The following is a 14,829-nucleotide window of genomic DNA, read 5'->3' as shown; positions in this document are numbered from 1 at the left end:
ACCACATCAGTCAATGAATCGATTCCCACTGATTGACCCTGCAGTGGAGGGTCTTGTTTTTGTCCATGCGCCTGTTTAAGATATACATCTTGCACAGGGATAAATGAGCAAACGATCGATCACTCGTAGCAAAAGGTTGGCCATTATAGATGGCCCCTTAACATAAAACTAGAAACTCACAATTTACAAAACAACAAGATTACATTTGTATAGCGCCTTTCACGTCAGGCGGATGTCCCAAGGCGCTGGACATTGTACAGCATTTGAGACCCGAGCTGGGGTCAGGGGGGGAGAAGGGAGGGGAGGTGGCCGATGGTATGGTCGAAGAGAAGGGTCTTGAGGTGGGACTTGAAGGAGGTTAAGGAGCGGGTGAGGCGGAGTGATTGGGGGACGGAATTCCAGAGGTTGGGGGCAGAGTGGCTGAAGACTCTCCCGCCAATGGACGTGGAGCAGGCCGAGCAGAGGGAGCGGGCGGGTTGGAGGGGGTTAGGAGATCGCAGAGGTAGGGTGGGGCGAGGCCGTGGAGGGCTTTGTAGGTGAGGACCAGGATCTTGAACTGGATCCTCTGAAGGACAGGGAGCCAATGGAGTCGGGCAAGAATGGGGGAGATGGGGTCACGGAGTTTGGTGGGGGAGAGGACATGGGCTGCAGAGTTCTGGATTATCTGCAGCCTGTGGAGGGAGGAGTTGTGAAGGCCGACAAGTAGGGCGTTTGCATATACATACATACATACATATATATATACACACGTTTGCATTTACATGTATATATCGCCTTTCACGGCAGGATGTCTCAAATCAGTTCACACCGCTGACTGGAAGCCCAATCAGGGGGGAATCCTGAATTCAATCTGCTGGTGGATGAATGAGGATATAGGCTTGCAGAGCCAAGTACAGGAAAGGACATGGACTGCGGAGTTTTGGAAGGTCTGAAGCTTGTATAGGTAGATGCTGGGGAGTCCGGCGCGGAGGGCATTGGAATAATCAAGCTTGGATGTGAAAACGGAGTGGATGAGGGTCTCAGCAGCAACCGCCAAAAAGTAATGGCAAAGGCGTGCAATTTTGAAGAAAAGCCAAGTGAAAGCCCAATGGATGGTTTGAACAACAAGACACCAAAGGCCCACATCAGCTCCACAAGGTGGGATAAGCAACCTTGCAATTTGATGATGTCAGTGCCTCAGATGAGAAAGCACTGAAAGGAGCCAAGCAAGAAAGCTTCGGTCTTGTTGACATCCAGCTGTGGAAAGTTAAAACTCATTCAGATGCATTCAGGACACAGCAACAAACTTGTGTAAATGATTCACAATTTGAGGAAGAGCACAATAAAAGACAATTTTTCACTTGCTTGTCAAACATCATAATACACACACACACACACACACACATCAAACAACATACAAGCCTATTGCTGAAGTGATAGGAGCACAAGCATTGTCTTTTTACAGCTTCACAACACTGGTAGAAGAGTTTGGCATCAAAACACATTTTGGGAATATTTTACTTTGAAATAACCGACTCTAATGATCTTACGTCTATCGCACAGAATCAGATCTCTCGTGAAAATATTTCTCAATGGATTCCTGACAATTCAACTTTCTTTTTTGAGAACCTTTACCCATCCAATAGCCCACCAATGTTCAAAATGGAGATCACTGGTCAAAGGCTTCTCACCAGTTTGATTTCAGGTGATCAATGTGGGAGGTTTAGCTCAGGCACTAATGAGCTATCTTATTCGCCAGACCTGCCCACATCTGAGGTTCCATGGCCATTTGGTCAAAGGACCGTCTGTTAATCTGCTTCCTCACGCGCTCCCTCATTTGGAAGGCTGCCCTGGCCACTCGGCGAGACTCCTCTATGGTCTCTTCCTTCACTTTCAAAATCTCCTCGCTTCTCTTGTCCTTTCTCTTAATGGTCTCTTCCATTTCCCGTCGCTGCCATTCCTTTTCCTCCTCCACCCGTTTCTTTATCAGATGGTGGGCCTTCTCTTTCTCCGATCTGATCTTCTGGGTCCGGAGAGCTTTTTGGCGGATGTGGATTAACAAGGCTTTCTTGGCTTGCTGGACTTTGTATTCGGAGAGTTTGGCCAGGGCTTCCTTACGCTCCTTCTCCTCCTGTTCCAGTTTCTCGGCCCTGATTCTGGCCTGAAGAATCTGCTGCTCTTCTCTGGCAGCTTTTTCTTTCAATTCCCGGCTCCTCTCCTCCACCAGTTGCTCTTGGTTTTCTTTGAATTTCAGGAGCTTCCGCTCCAGCGACATCCTGGCCATCAGTTCCTCTGTCTTGGCCAGATTGTCCACTTCCCTCTTCAGGATCGTATGCTTCAGCTTCTCCTGTTCATTCTCCAGCTTGATGCGGTTCTGCTCCCTCATTTCTTTAAACAGCCGTTTCTGAGCCGCATTGGACAGCTTATCCTGGGAGATCTGCACTTCCAGCTGCTTGATGGTGCGTTTCACATCTTCAGTTTGTTGTAACAGTTGGTTTTGGTGGCACTTACGGATTTCAGCTTGGTATTTTGCTTCTTCTACTTTCTCCTTTCTCTTTAGATCCTGTTCCTCCGCCAGCCTTCTCCATTTATTTTCTTTCAATATCACGTCTTTTGCCTTCAGCTCAGCCATTTGTTTGATCTTCTGGTGAATCTTGCACCTCCTGTTCTCATGTTCCCTTTTCCACCTGGAAACACATAAAAGCAAGCTTACATCAACAACTGTCTCAGGGCAGTATCCTAAGCCTGAAATACCACTTAGTCGAAATTTGCGAGACTTTTTTGTGTTAAAAACTTAAGATGGTTGTCACTTGTGCCCTCTATTTGACCATCGGTGGCCGTGTTTTCAGCCTCTATGCCCCAAAACTCTGGAACACTCTCCCTCAATTCCTCCTCCTTGCCCCCTCCATCCTCATCTTCAGATCGCACGATGTATCCTGTTAAACACTGAGACACCTCGACAACATGCTAAGGCACTATATCAGTTGCAAGGACCATTATTATATTATAAGTTAATTTTACACAATTCTTAGAAATAAATGAACTTTAAGAATTTTCTAAAATTCAGCATCACCTTACGTTTTAAAGAAAAACTGCTCTTAAGGCTAATACTAGGTGGAGTTTCAGGTCTTACAACAGTAGGCACAAGTCAGACACATTGCCTACAAATACACAGTCACTACACTTGTGAAGCTCTTGGCAACGTGATAAGGTAGTGCAACAAGTGCATGAATTTTATAAACAATTTTTTTATCTTCAATTTTCTTTAGCAATACTTTTACCCATTTCTACTGGTTCTTCCATTTCTGGCCAAAGGTAGCTAACAGACAAACCTCCCAAGCCTCCACATAGCCTATTACTAGGAACTGTGAAGTCTGGGAATTACTTTTCCTTTATCTGCTCTAAGGCAACCTGAAGCCCAATGAAGTCCCTCCAAAACCAAAAACAATAATAAATTGGTCATTTTCAATCTACGACTGTTTGTGGGACATTGCTGTGCGCAATTGGCTGCCGCGTTCGCCCACAGATATGCCTTCAATTCACTTTACAGTGTGTTCTGTGAAGCGCTTTGGGATACCCTCCCGACGTGAAAAGCGCTATATCAAATGCAAGGATTATTATTATTATTATTAAGTCACCAGTTTCTCAAAAGCTATTCTTTCAGGACACTCAAATTTCTCACTTTTAAACATACAAAACTGAAAAGGTCCCACCTGCCCAATCGATTTCTAGTTACCATTACTCAATCTCTTTCTTTCTCATGACCCTAACCCCACTATCATCACAGACCTGTGTAATTCAACACTGTGCCTCCACGCGGAAAGTGTTGCCTATTTTATTATCCTCTGCATAAAATAATGGTTGTTCATCTTCTAAACCCCTCACCCCCTCAATCAGTTGTGAATTTTAACCACACTCACCATATTGGAGTCCATCTTATCTATATTCTCCTTATCCACATTTAATTTTAGCCTTTTATTGAAGAACCCCTCTATTTCAGAAGCTACCAAGATCTAGTTTACCGTAAGGAAACTAGCAACACATTACTGCCTCTGGCCATACTGGGCACAGCACATTAGCTCGTAGTGTCACCACCTCTCCAGCACCCAATAGATTCTCTCAATTCCCACAATTGCATTCTATAATAATCCTTACATTTAATATAGAGCCTTATCAATTCACTGACATGTCTTAAAGTGCTTCATAGAATATATTGTAAAGTGGACTGACTGTGTATTTTGTGGCCAATTGCGCACAGCAGTGTCCCACAAATACTTGTGGATTGAGTGACCAGATTTTTTTTTGAGGGATTATTACAACAACAAGATTGCATTTATAGAGCGTCTTTCACGTCGGGAGGACGTCCCAAGGCGCTGGACAGTTGGTATTACCCCCAGAGAGCAATCCACCTGTCAACTAATAAACTGGTTCCTACTCACTGCTAGGTAAACAGCGGTCTGTAGAGTAATGAAAATTGCCTAAAGTTTTTCTCGCCCGGGAATTAAACCCAAGTCCTCTCCCTTGCGAGGCAGGTGAGTGCTAACCACTACACTGTGGGACTTCACATGTTTAACGTCTCTCTGATGGATATTGCCCATTTGTTACCCACAAGACTGACTTTAGTGACAAGATCCAAGATTCAACTGAATTCTTTTCACTCAAAACCATTAATAACACTCAGATGAAACCTCTTATCTCTTTTGTCTGTTTTCCATTTGCCAAGACCCAGAGACTCTAAACAAGGCATTGCCGAATCCAACCCCATGATCGTATACTCCAAACGAAATTGCTGATTGTTGTAGTGACCTGCCAATGCTCTCAATTAACTCTCTTTGCCTCTCAGCCTCCTTCCTCATTTGTTCCAGTTTTTCCTTCCTCTTCAGACTATCCCAGAATTGTTGAGCTTGAATACGCTGCTCAAGCCTCTTCTGTTCCTCCTGATGTTTTACCAGCATCAAAGCTGCAATCTTCCGATCCCGTTCGGGGATGATGACATTGGTTTCCCTTCGGATCTCATTGACCAGTTTGTCCAGCTTCCGTGCGGTGGCGGGGGATTGCCTTAAATCACCAAGGCTGGTGCTCTTACGAAAATGCACCTTCAAGCCAGTGTCCTTTCTTTTCTTCTGGGGGGATGTTTTCTGGCTATCTTCTGATGAGATAGCCCAACTAGGGGATCTGTTCCTGCACTCAGAAAGAGCCGGTCTCGGGGAGCTCCGGATTCCATGGAGAGCGTCCAGAATGTCACTGTTGGGGAAAATAGATTCATCCACTGATCTGTGAGCAGCAAATTTCAAAAAGGCTGGTATTGGTGTTCTCCGGGCTTTTTCTACCTCTATAATCCGTTGTCTCTCTCCTCTGCACTCTGTAAATGTAAAGTAAAAAAGGTACTGTGAACACAAATGCATTTCATAATTCTCTACCAATAGTCAGTAAGCTATTAACTGTATGTAATAAATAATAAAAAGGAGACCAGAAAGCTGACATAATTTCTGCCTCTCCTATCTATAGACAGTAAAGCATTCTAAAGTCCACCTGGGAAAAAATGCTGCCTAAATGGAATTTCATTCCAGATGATAAGCACAAACCTCCCCCCACCTGCAGTCTGCAATCCAAAATTCAGAAAGTTGTCCAACCCTTCTTGACAGCAAATTCCAATGAAGCACTTTAAAGCAGCTATGTTAAATGCAAGTATAATACTAGTGTATACCGTATGCAATTGTGGGATAGGACACATTGCACTGAGAGGAGATGGAGCAGGGCTAGGCTGACTTTTATTAAGGGAAGGATTTAAGCATCTTATACAATAACCCTGAGAAGAGGACAGACAGGTGAAATTGGAAATGGTTGTAGTGCAAAAAATAAGCAGACAAATAGCTCATTCCAATCTACAAATTTCCCTGGTACCATTTCCAAACCTCAATGGTGTGATGAAAGAGTCTAAGCTTCGAAATGAAACCCGCAGGCAAAGTCCGTTCTAACACCTAACCTGCGAGTACTAGAGATTGGAGTCAGCAAAGTAAAAAAATAGCACTTTTTTTTAAAAAAAAGGACTTTTCCCCATTTTTCCTTTGCTTAGCAAAGCTACGGGAATTTAGACCAATAGTGCACCTTCCTCCTCTTCAAGCTCTCTTTCTTGCTTGTCTATACATTTAAACCACAACTGGATTGAGTTGTTCTCTGTAGAGTTTAAAAAGTAGCATCACAAACACGACACCACTATGAACATCTGTATGAGTGAACAGCAGTCAAACAAGACTGAAACCTGAAGCTTCCTTCCGTCCCATACCACGTGCTTTCCAGCCAACCTAAAAAACACCTGCCAGTTATATTCTTCCCAGCTGGCATATATCACACCCTTTCTCCCCTATTGCTCTGATCCTTTACCAGTCTTGAAGGAACCATCTCTCTGTAGTACTTTATGGTTTGCCAGCTTGACAGTAGCCACCCATCTACTGTTCTTATTCTTACCAGCCTGGATGTGGAGTTCGCCTGTTTTCGGACATTCTTTTCCTGGCTGTATACAGCAACTTGCCCACTAGAAACCTTCCTCCATCTTCTAGGACAGTCAAAACAAAAAGGAGGAAAAGGCAGGAAAAGAAAAGCAGTATGTAAAGAAACAACAAAAACATGAAGAACAGCAGCACAAAGGTTTTAAAAAAAGAAAAGAAAATGTATAGCTACAGCAACCTAACCAGAAAGAAGAAAATAAAACATTTTGATTCCTAATATCTGTGTGTTATCCCAGGTCAGGAAAGCAAAAGAGAATTAAGAAGGAAATAATGTATATGGAGAGATGAGTACAAGCATTGATGAAACGGCAAAAAATAAGTTGCTTTCCCCACCCCAATACAAGCTGCCATTAAAGGGACTGCACTAATTTAGAAGGCAAACAGAGAGGTGTAAAACAAAATAGATTTAGAAAGTCTCAGCCAGGCAATCTACTGTAATTTTTATGTTTTAATTGGTGCAATGTGGATCGCATGTCGCAATATATTAATCATACTTATACGTCATTAACATAGAAGTGGCATATCCCACTCACCCAAGATTACTGCAATTAAATTTCAAACACAAGCCAGTTTTGCCGCAATGTACAAGGTTTATTTTTCCTAACCACCAGTCCCCAACATTTCACTAGTCACTTAGATTAAAATAGTTCATATTCCCACCAGGTACCAATGTGGCTCAGCTCAAAGCGCACTCCCACCTTCTGGGTCAGAAAGTTGTGGGTTCAAGTCAGGACTTGAGCTCACACTCAGGGGTTTCCAACCGGTTATCGCCGCTAGATGGCGCCCTTGTGCGTTATCGGAAAGATAATAATCGAAAAGATTCAGCAATACAACTGAGTCGTTGTTGATTAAAAATGAAAACGAAGCCAGACGCCCAAAGTATTTCATGCATCTCAAAATAAAGATATAAACTTTAAGGTTTAAACTGTGGTAAATATCGCTCCTGCCTCTTGTGAGGCGCCACCTAGCGGCGAACAACCTGTGGGAGACTCCAGGTCTAAGGTAATGCTCCAGCCTAGTGCTGGGGGAGTGTTGCATTGACAGAGATGCTGTCCTTCAAATGAACCATTAAGCTGGAGTGCTATCCTACAAATACACAGTCTCTACAGTTGACAGTTATTACCTGTCTGTTACTTTTGAGATCTTACGAAGGACAATTCCACTTGGGTCTTACTTTATTGACTTATCAGTTGAGAGCACCCAGAACTTGGCAAATTGTTGAAGTCAGTCAATTTTGAAGTTGTTTTTCAGTAGTTCTTACCTAAAAATAACAGGCTGCTTCACAATCCCCTTCAGCCTATTTGCACTGCTCTGAAACTCAAAATTGATACTCTATAAAATAATGTCAAATTCTGAATGCTTTGAAATGCTAAGAAAATAGAGTAAATTTAGACTTATGTGGAATTTCCATCTCTCTGATGTTATAAGTGCTATATGAAATGAAAGGATTATTATTGCCCTTTTTTGGATTAACTGAGAATTAACATTGAACATGGACAAAACCAAAAACGCAAGTTAATCTGTTTTTCTCTTTTGAAGATGGTGACAGACTGGAATCCATCTATTCTCCCCCTCTCCCATTTATTTCCATCTTTGCATTTGATATTGCACTTTATTACATCATCAATACACCTTGAAGCGCTTCACAATCTTGCACTGTGACTGTGTATTTGTAGGTGAAAACTATGCATTTGTATTTACTCAGAATAGGAAAGAAAATAATTTCACTCTCTGTTTTTATATTTATATGATCATTTAAAGCAATCAAAGGCAAATAGATCAGAGAACAGAAAAATTAAAACTATAAAAACAATGGCAAATAGATTTATAGACAGAACATATTATAATCTGTTCAAACAACAGAAAATGAAACTTTTTTAATGTCTAAAATCCAACCATGTAGTGTAAATTCTGTTAGATAAATCAAATCCTATCATAAATATTCCTTGAAAGTAAATTTAAATAGATTTTACTGCACCAGTAAAATATTACTCCCATTAAAATAAGTATAGAATAATTTTACTACATTAACAGACGTAACTAGGGCAGGTGGCACTGTATTGTATTATATTATAATAATCCTTGCATTTGATAAAGCACATCTCAAAGACATCTCAAAGAGCTTCACAAAATATATTGTAAAGTGAATTGACTATATTTTGTGAGCAAAACGTGGCAGCCAATTGCCCAGCAGTGTCCCACAGTCGTAGGTTGAGTGACCAAATATTTTAATTTTTTTTGAAGGGATTATTACCCCAGGAAAAACGATACACCAATCAATTAACATCCGGGTTCCTACTTATTGCTAAGTAAACAGAGGCGTGTGGAGTAAGGAAACTTGCCCAATGTTGCACCCTACCGGGAATCAAACCCAGATCCTCTCGCGCGCAAGGTGACCGGTCTAACCACTAAGCTGGAGGACTCCAATACGCTTCACACAATGAAGCGGAGACAAATAGAGCAGCTATTAAGTGCTGTATCAAACACAAAAGTAAAAGTATCAAGAGCAGCTTTTCTCATGTTACCAAAGATTAAGCAAATCTGTACAGAGCAGCTTTGCCCTGTGTTATCAGTATACATAGTGTGCTGTGAAATAAAAAATAAAAGCAGCAGCTGCCTATGATTATCTCATTGAGGCAGACAAACAAGCAGGGCGGGGGCAAACAGACACAGAAAGGCACACACACTCACACACAGAACCAAACACACTCAAACACACACATAATACAACCACTTGAATTGTACAGCGCCATTCAATCCGGGTGGTGTCTGGGAGCGCTTAGCGGTGGTGACGGGGAGGTGAGCATAGGTCAAAGAGGAAGGTCTTCAGGTGCGATCAGAAGACGGCCAAAGGGCAGCGTGTCTGAGGCAGCCAGAAACACCCAGACAGACACACACAGGGCACAGACAGGACACACACACACACACACACACACACTCACACACACATACACACAAACAAACAGAGAGCCTCACCTCGGAGCTCCCTCCTGTGTCGGGCCTCCTCCTCCTCCTCCTCCTGCTGGCGGCTGAGGTTGAGGAGGGGGGCGCGGGGCCGCTCGCACGCCAGCTGGTGGAGCGCGCGGTGCACCAGCTGCAGGCGGAGACGAGGGCCGGACTGCGGCACGCGGGCCGCCTGGGGCAGCTCCACGTAACCCAGCTCTGCCTCTGCCCAACCTCTCCCTGGCTGGCTCACAGCGTCAGGAAATCACACCTCTGGGGGGGGGAGGGGGGGGAGGGGAGAAAATCCTTTGGGTCCCAACAGTGACGGTTGGGGAAACCATTCAAACCGACCCTGGCGGCGCGCGCGCCTTCTAACGGTCGCGCTGCCCGGTTACCGAAGGGGGGTTTTTTTTTTTTTAAAAAAAATCCACGACTCCAACCGTCGTACATACAGATATATATATATATAGAGAGAGAGAGAGAGTCTTTTTTATATTAAAAAAAAGATTATTGTTGTGTGTGGAGGCGGCTGTGCGGCTGTCTTGAGAGGAGCCGAGATAAGAGTGCGCTGCCGTCGGCACTCGGGTAACAGCCGCTTCTGCGGTGACCATTGGAGATGGACTGACAAAGATATGTGCGGAAGGTCAAGCGAAGCCCCCCCCCCACACACATATACACACACACACTTGTTTCTCCCCCTCGCGGCGCTCCATAGCATCACCCGGTGCCTGGGAGGACCACTTGGATGACGCTGAGTGGGAGGGAGGATTCCCGACCCCATTGACTGATCTGCCCTTCGAAGTCCTGCTGATGAGCCGGGATGCTGCCTGGATCCAGGTATTCCAGGGCCAATGCTGCTGACAGCACAGCAATGATGCCAATGTTGACTGCGCTGTCAGCAGCAGTGCCCTGGAATACTGTGGACCCACATGGCTCAAGAACAGACTAGAGACAGACGCCTAATAATAATCCCTCCAAAACCAAAAACAATAATAAATTGGTCATTTTCAATCCACGACTGTTTGTGGGACATTGCTGTGCGCAATTGGCTGCCGCGTTCGCCCACAAATATACAGTCAATTCACTTTACAGTGTGTTCTGTGAAGCGCTTTGGGACGTCCTCCCGACGTGAAAAGCGCTATATCAAATGCAAGGATAATTATTATTAGAGACTGCCACCGAGGGCTGGCTCGATTCCGACATTCCGTTGCCAACATGTCACCTTGGAGCCAGTTCAGCTCCAAGGAGAACCCTGTCCCCTCCCCACCCCCCCCCCCCCCCCCCCCCCCACCCCCCAAGGAGGATAAGGGCACATTTATTAATAACACTAATCCTTGCATTTGATATAGTACCTTATCATGTGGTTGAGATGGCTCAAACGCTTCACAGAAAATAAAGTGTAGTGTAAAGTGTAGTGACTGTATATTTTGTGAGCAAAATGCAGCAGCCAGTTGCGCACAGCAATGTCCCTCAAATAGTCATGGATTGAGTCATGGATGGCCTAACAACAGGTGATTTCTATACTGGACAGTGAGGTTGATCTCCTGGCTGTTTTTGCTGGTAATGCACCAGAAGTACAGCTGACAATCATCCGCTAACAGTGCATCTGTTTGTCCAGTGTCCAGTGCCACAGATCCACCACAGTTTAGCCCTGTAGTCTCCATGTCCTTGATGATAGAGATTTCCAGTGATCCTCCTATATTAACTCCTATTTCACAGACCCTGGAAGATCACACAACCCAGATCAGAAAGCAGAGAGCTGCTGCATATATGACACAAGTAACCCAGTCAGAGAGTATGGTGAAGCTGAGTCGGCTGGATCTCCAAGCTGCTACACCTGGAGGCAATATGGCTGTCCCCATTCCAGCAGCACACAGGGATAGAGAGGATCCCAGGAACATTCTTGGTTCATCAGCAACAGAGATATAGACACTGACCAGTACAAGACAGCAGTAAAGGCTGGCTTCTTGATGGGTCACTATTCCAAGAACCAATTTGACCTCTGCCCATATCAGAGACCTGCGACAAGCAGGAGAAGTCACTCCATGCAGCTGTCATTGCATTGTTGTGGTGGACAAGGCTTTACGAAGTGTGATGCAGTGGTCAGTGGTCTGAAATGTCAGACCAATCGTTGTAAATGCTTCAAAGCAAAGCTGAAACGTAACTCCCAGTGTCATGGAAGCCTCACTTGTGCTAACAAATGAACATTTGACTCGAATATGCTATTCTTTACAGAACCAATTTAAATTATTCACATAGACTTGACAAATCCAATGCTTCTCTTTTTTCAGTAAATACATTTTTCGAGAGAAATTCTTCATCAGTGAAATGTCACATGAAGTTTTGTGATTTCACAAAATCCCTGGTTTCACAATTTTACTGTAACATAAATACATACTCAGGTATAATAGATTATATAGACTGTGTGTACATACAATATACTTTGACTTACTGCCTGTTCAGGTGACTATTAGTGAAAAATTGAAGTTTTCAATAAGATGTCATTTCAAGTTTAAAAAAACAGAATTGTATCACAGCCAATCTCACTCATAGAGACACACACACACATACATACATAGAACACACCACAAACAGATAGACACACACACAGAGCACACACACACACACTTGTGTTTTTGTCAGCATTGGATGGTGGATTGGTGCAGTTCACATATTTACAATGATGTGTTGAGACCCATCGAGGCACTTCACAGAATATATTGTAAAGTGAATTGACTATGTATTTTATGGGTCAAACGCGGCAGCCAATTTCGCACAGCAGCTTTCCACACAGTCGTGGATTGAGTGACCAAATTTGATTAAATTTTTTTGAAGGGATTATTACCCCCAGAAAGCGATCCGCCAATCGACTAACAGCCAGGTTTCTACTTTGCTAGGTAAGTAGAGGCGTGTGGATTAAGGAAACCCGCCTAAGGTTTCGCGCTGTGTGGAATTCGAACCTCCATCCTCACATTTGCAAAGAGAGTCTCTAATCACGGCACTATAGGACTCCACATTTTATTTTAGCATGTTGTGTGATGCATGCTTGGATGATGAAGTGGCTGTGTGGCACCCTGCATGTGCGATTGCACAGTGACTGCATGTTAGCATTTAATACACAGACACAACACATGCATTTAACACAGAGCAAGCTGGATCCAGAAGGAGTTTATTATTGCACCAGGTGCACCACCAATCTCTGCACGATGTGTTCCACTACACAGCCCATGGTAAGCAGCAATCCAGAGTCAAGCTTTTCTTTGATACGTAAAAACACGCATCGAACATAGATAGTACACGGAGCAAGGCTGGACCCCAATTTGGTCAAATCTTATCATAACAATAATAATCCTTCATTATCACGTTGTTGGGATGTCTCAAAGGTCACCACAGGATATACAGTACCGTATGTAAATTGCAGATACTTTTTTTGTGGGCAAAACATGGCAGCCAATTGTGCACATCAGTGTCCTGCAAATGGAGTGAGTGACCAATTTTATTTTTGGGAATTTGTTGACTAGGTCACCGGGTGTGAGAAATTACCATTTCTTTTCAAATAGTGCCACGGGTTCTTTAACATCCACCTGAATAGGCTCAGACAGGACCTTGGTTTAATGGCTTATCCGAAGGACAGCACCTCCAAAAATGCAACACTTCCAGCACTGCATTGGAGTGTCAGCTTAGACTGTGTAATTCCAAGTTGCGACATGAGGGCTTGAACCCACAACCTTCTGGTTGTGTCTGAACCAGACTGACACACTGGGCACTTGAGACCTGAAAAATATGTTCACATAAGGTTGGGGTGAGGAGGGAAGCCATGTTAGCCTCTGGATCCTGATCTTGTTCCCGAATTACTTGATCCCATTCCCAAACAGCATTTCTGACACATCCCCCACTCCCCAGGATTGGATTCCATCATTGGCGGTTGGGCTTTCAGCTTCTCTGTCTCACCTTCTGCAACTCCATCCTGGAGCCCTTCCACCTTGTCCCCTCCCTCAAGGCCCATTTCAAGACCCTCCTCTTTGAGTGGGCCTTGGGTCAACCTCCTACTCCTAGCCTCCACCACTCCTGATCCCAACTCCCATCAGGTACAAACCCCTCACTGTCCAGCACCTTGGGATGTCCTCCCGACGTGAAAGGCGCTGTATAAATTTAATTTGTTGTTGTCGTTGTTGGATATTTACCAATGTTCCACCCCCACTGAGCTCAGTGTTGCTGTTTTGCATCCATCACAATAAGAGCTGGGACTGATCTCCACGAGACACATGATCGGTAACCACGGAAACCATCCGCCCACGGCAGGTATATGTCTGCTCCTTCCTCCAATAGAGCCAACCTTCCGAATTCCCAATTCCCTGCTCTTTTCCTTCAACCTTCCTCTGCATGTAGGAAGATCTGGCCGAAAAGAGACCAAGGCCAATTCAGCTCACCTTCCACCCCCCCTGGCAGTCGCATGCTCTTGTCATGTCCTGAACTACTCATACACTGTATCCAAAATATTAATAATCTTTGCATTTGGTATGGCGCCTTATTACATTATTGAGAGATCTCAAAGAGCTTCACAGAATATTATAAAGTGGATTGACTGTGTATGTTGTGGGCAAAACCCGACAGCCAATTAAACACAACAGTGTCCAACCAACAGTCATGAATTGAGTGACCACATTTTTGTTTGAAGGGATTATTACCCCTGGAAAGCGATCTGCCAATTGACTAACAACTGGGTTCCTACTACTGCTAGGTAAATGGGGTATGTGGAGGAAGGAAATTTGCCTAAGGTTTTGCCCCCCTGGGAAACGAACACGGGTCCTCTTGTTTGAGGGGCGAGTGCGCTAGCGACTAAGCTATGGAATTCCTAATTGTCACAGGATGTTTCAGACTCCACCTTACAAGTGGAGCTAACTGGGTGGGATCGAGGTGAGGGAGGATAGATTTTATGCCAGAATTTGGCATAAGGGGAAAGTTCTTGTACTTTTGAGTGTAATTGTTCCCCACCCACCTCTCCTCCTTCACACCCCCCCAAAAAAACTAAACCAATTCACTCCGCTGAAGTCCTGGGATCTTGTTCCTCATCTTCATTTCCTTTTAACATTTCAACCAGATGTCCAGTTTCCTCCAACGCCTCAGTTTGTTTCTTCCACATGTTCCCAGTAAACCATTTCCAGCTCACCGTTATATTCCGAGGAATGTTTTCTCCCTCATGGTCACCTTGGCGATGGACAAAACGAGAGCCAAAGAGAATGAGTGAGAGAGGGAGAAAACAAAGATGGCTGCCACCATCATTTCCATATAATGGGGCCCACCTTTGCAACCAAGGCCCTGGTTAAAATTAACCTCCTACGCTAAAGTTCCCCTCTTGGGCCAATCGTTGTCTGGCGCTTGCCTAGATGAGCTTGGA

At 44.2% G+C, this 14,829-nt stretch overlaps 1 protein-coding gene across 1 annotated transcript; it reads right to left on the bottom strand.

Moving 5' to 3' along the window:
* Positions 1-790: 790 nt before the first annotated feature.
* Positions 791-14,574, bottom strand: LOC103181710 (coiled-coil domain-containing protein 177). The gene is made up of 6 exons (XM_042333140.1): positions 14,474-14,574; positions 11,017-11,153; positions 10,173-10,348; positions 9,465-9,675; positions 4,786-5,341; positions 791-2,666 (listed from the first exon to the last, which is right to left on the bottom strand). Exons 1-6 carry the CDS (start codon positions 14,572-14,574, stop codon positions 1,715-1,717), a joined length of 2,133 nt encoding a protein of 710 aa, XP_042189074.1. The 3' UTR covers positions 791-1,714.
* Positions 14,575-14,829: the final 255 nt, after the last annotated feature.

This window comes from Callorhinchus milii, unplaced genomic scaffold, assembly GCF_018977255.1.
Source record: "Callorhinchus milii isolate IMCB2004 unplaced genomic scaffold, IMCB_Cmil_1.0 Scaffold3, whole genome shotgun sequence".
Taxonomy (NCBI): Eukaryota; Metazoa; Chordata; class Chondrichthyes; order Chimaeriformes; family Callorhinchidae; genus Callorhinchus; species Callorhinchus milii.
This window is presented reverse-complemented; position numbering and strand designations above follow the sequence as displayed.

Bases quoted from the DNA above. Each gene is read 5' to 3' on its own strand.
- LOC103181710 (XM_042333140.1), bottom strand. From the start codon at position 14,574: ATGTGGAAGAAACAAACTGAGGCGTTGGAGGAAACTGGACATCTGGTT. The intron at 5,342-9,464 runs GTGAGGCTCTCT...TTACATTTACAG, and splicing joins ACACAGGAGGGAGCTCCGAG to AGTGCAGAGGAGAGAGACAA. The intron at 2,667-4,785 runs GTCACTACAACA...ATGTGTTTCCAG, and splicing joins TTAATTGAGAGCATTGGCAG to GTGGAAAAGGGAACATGAGA.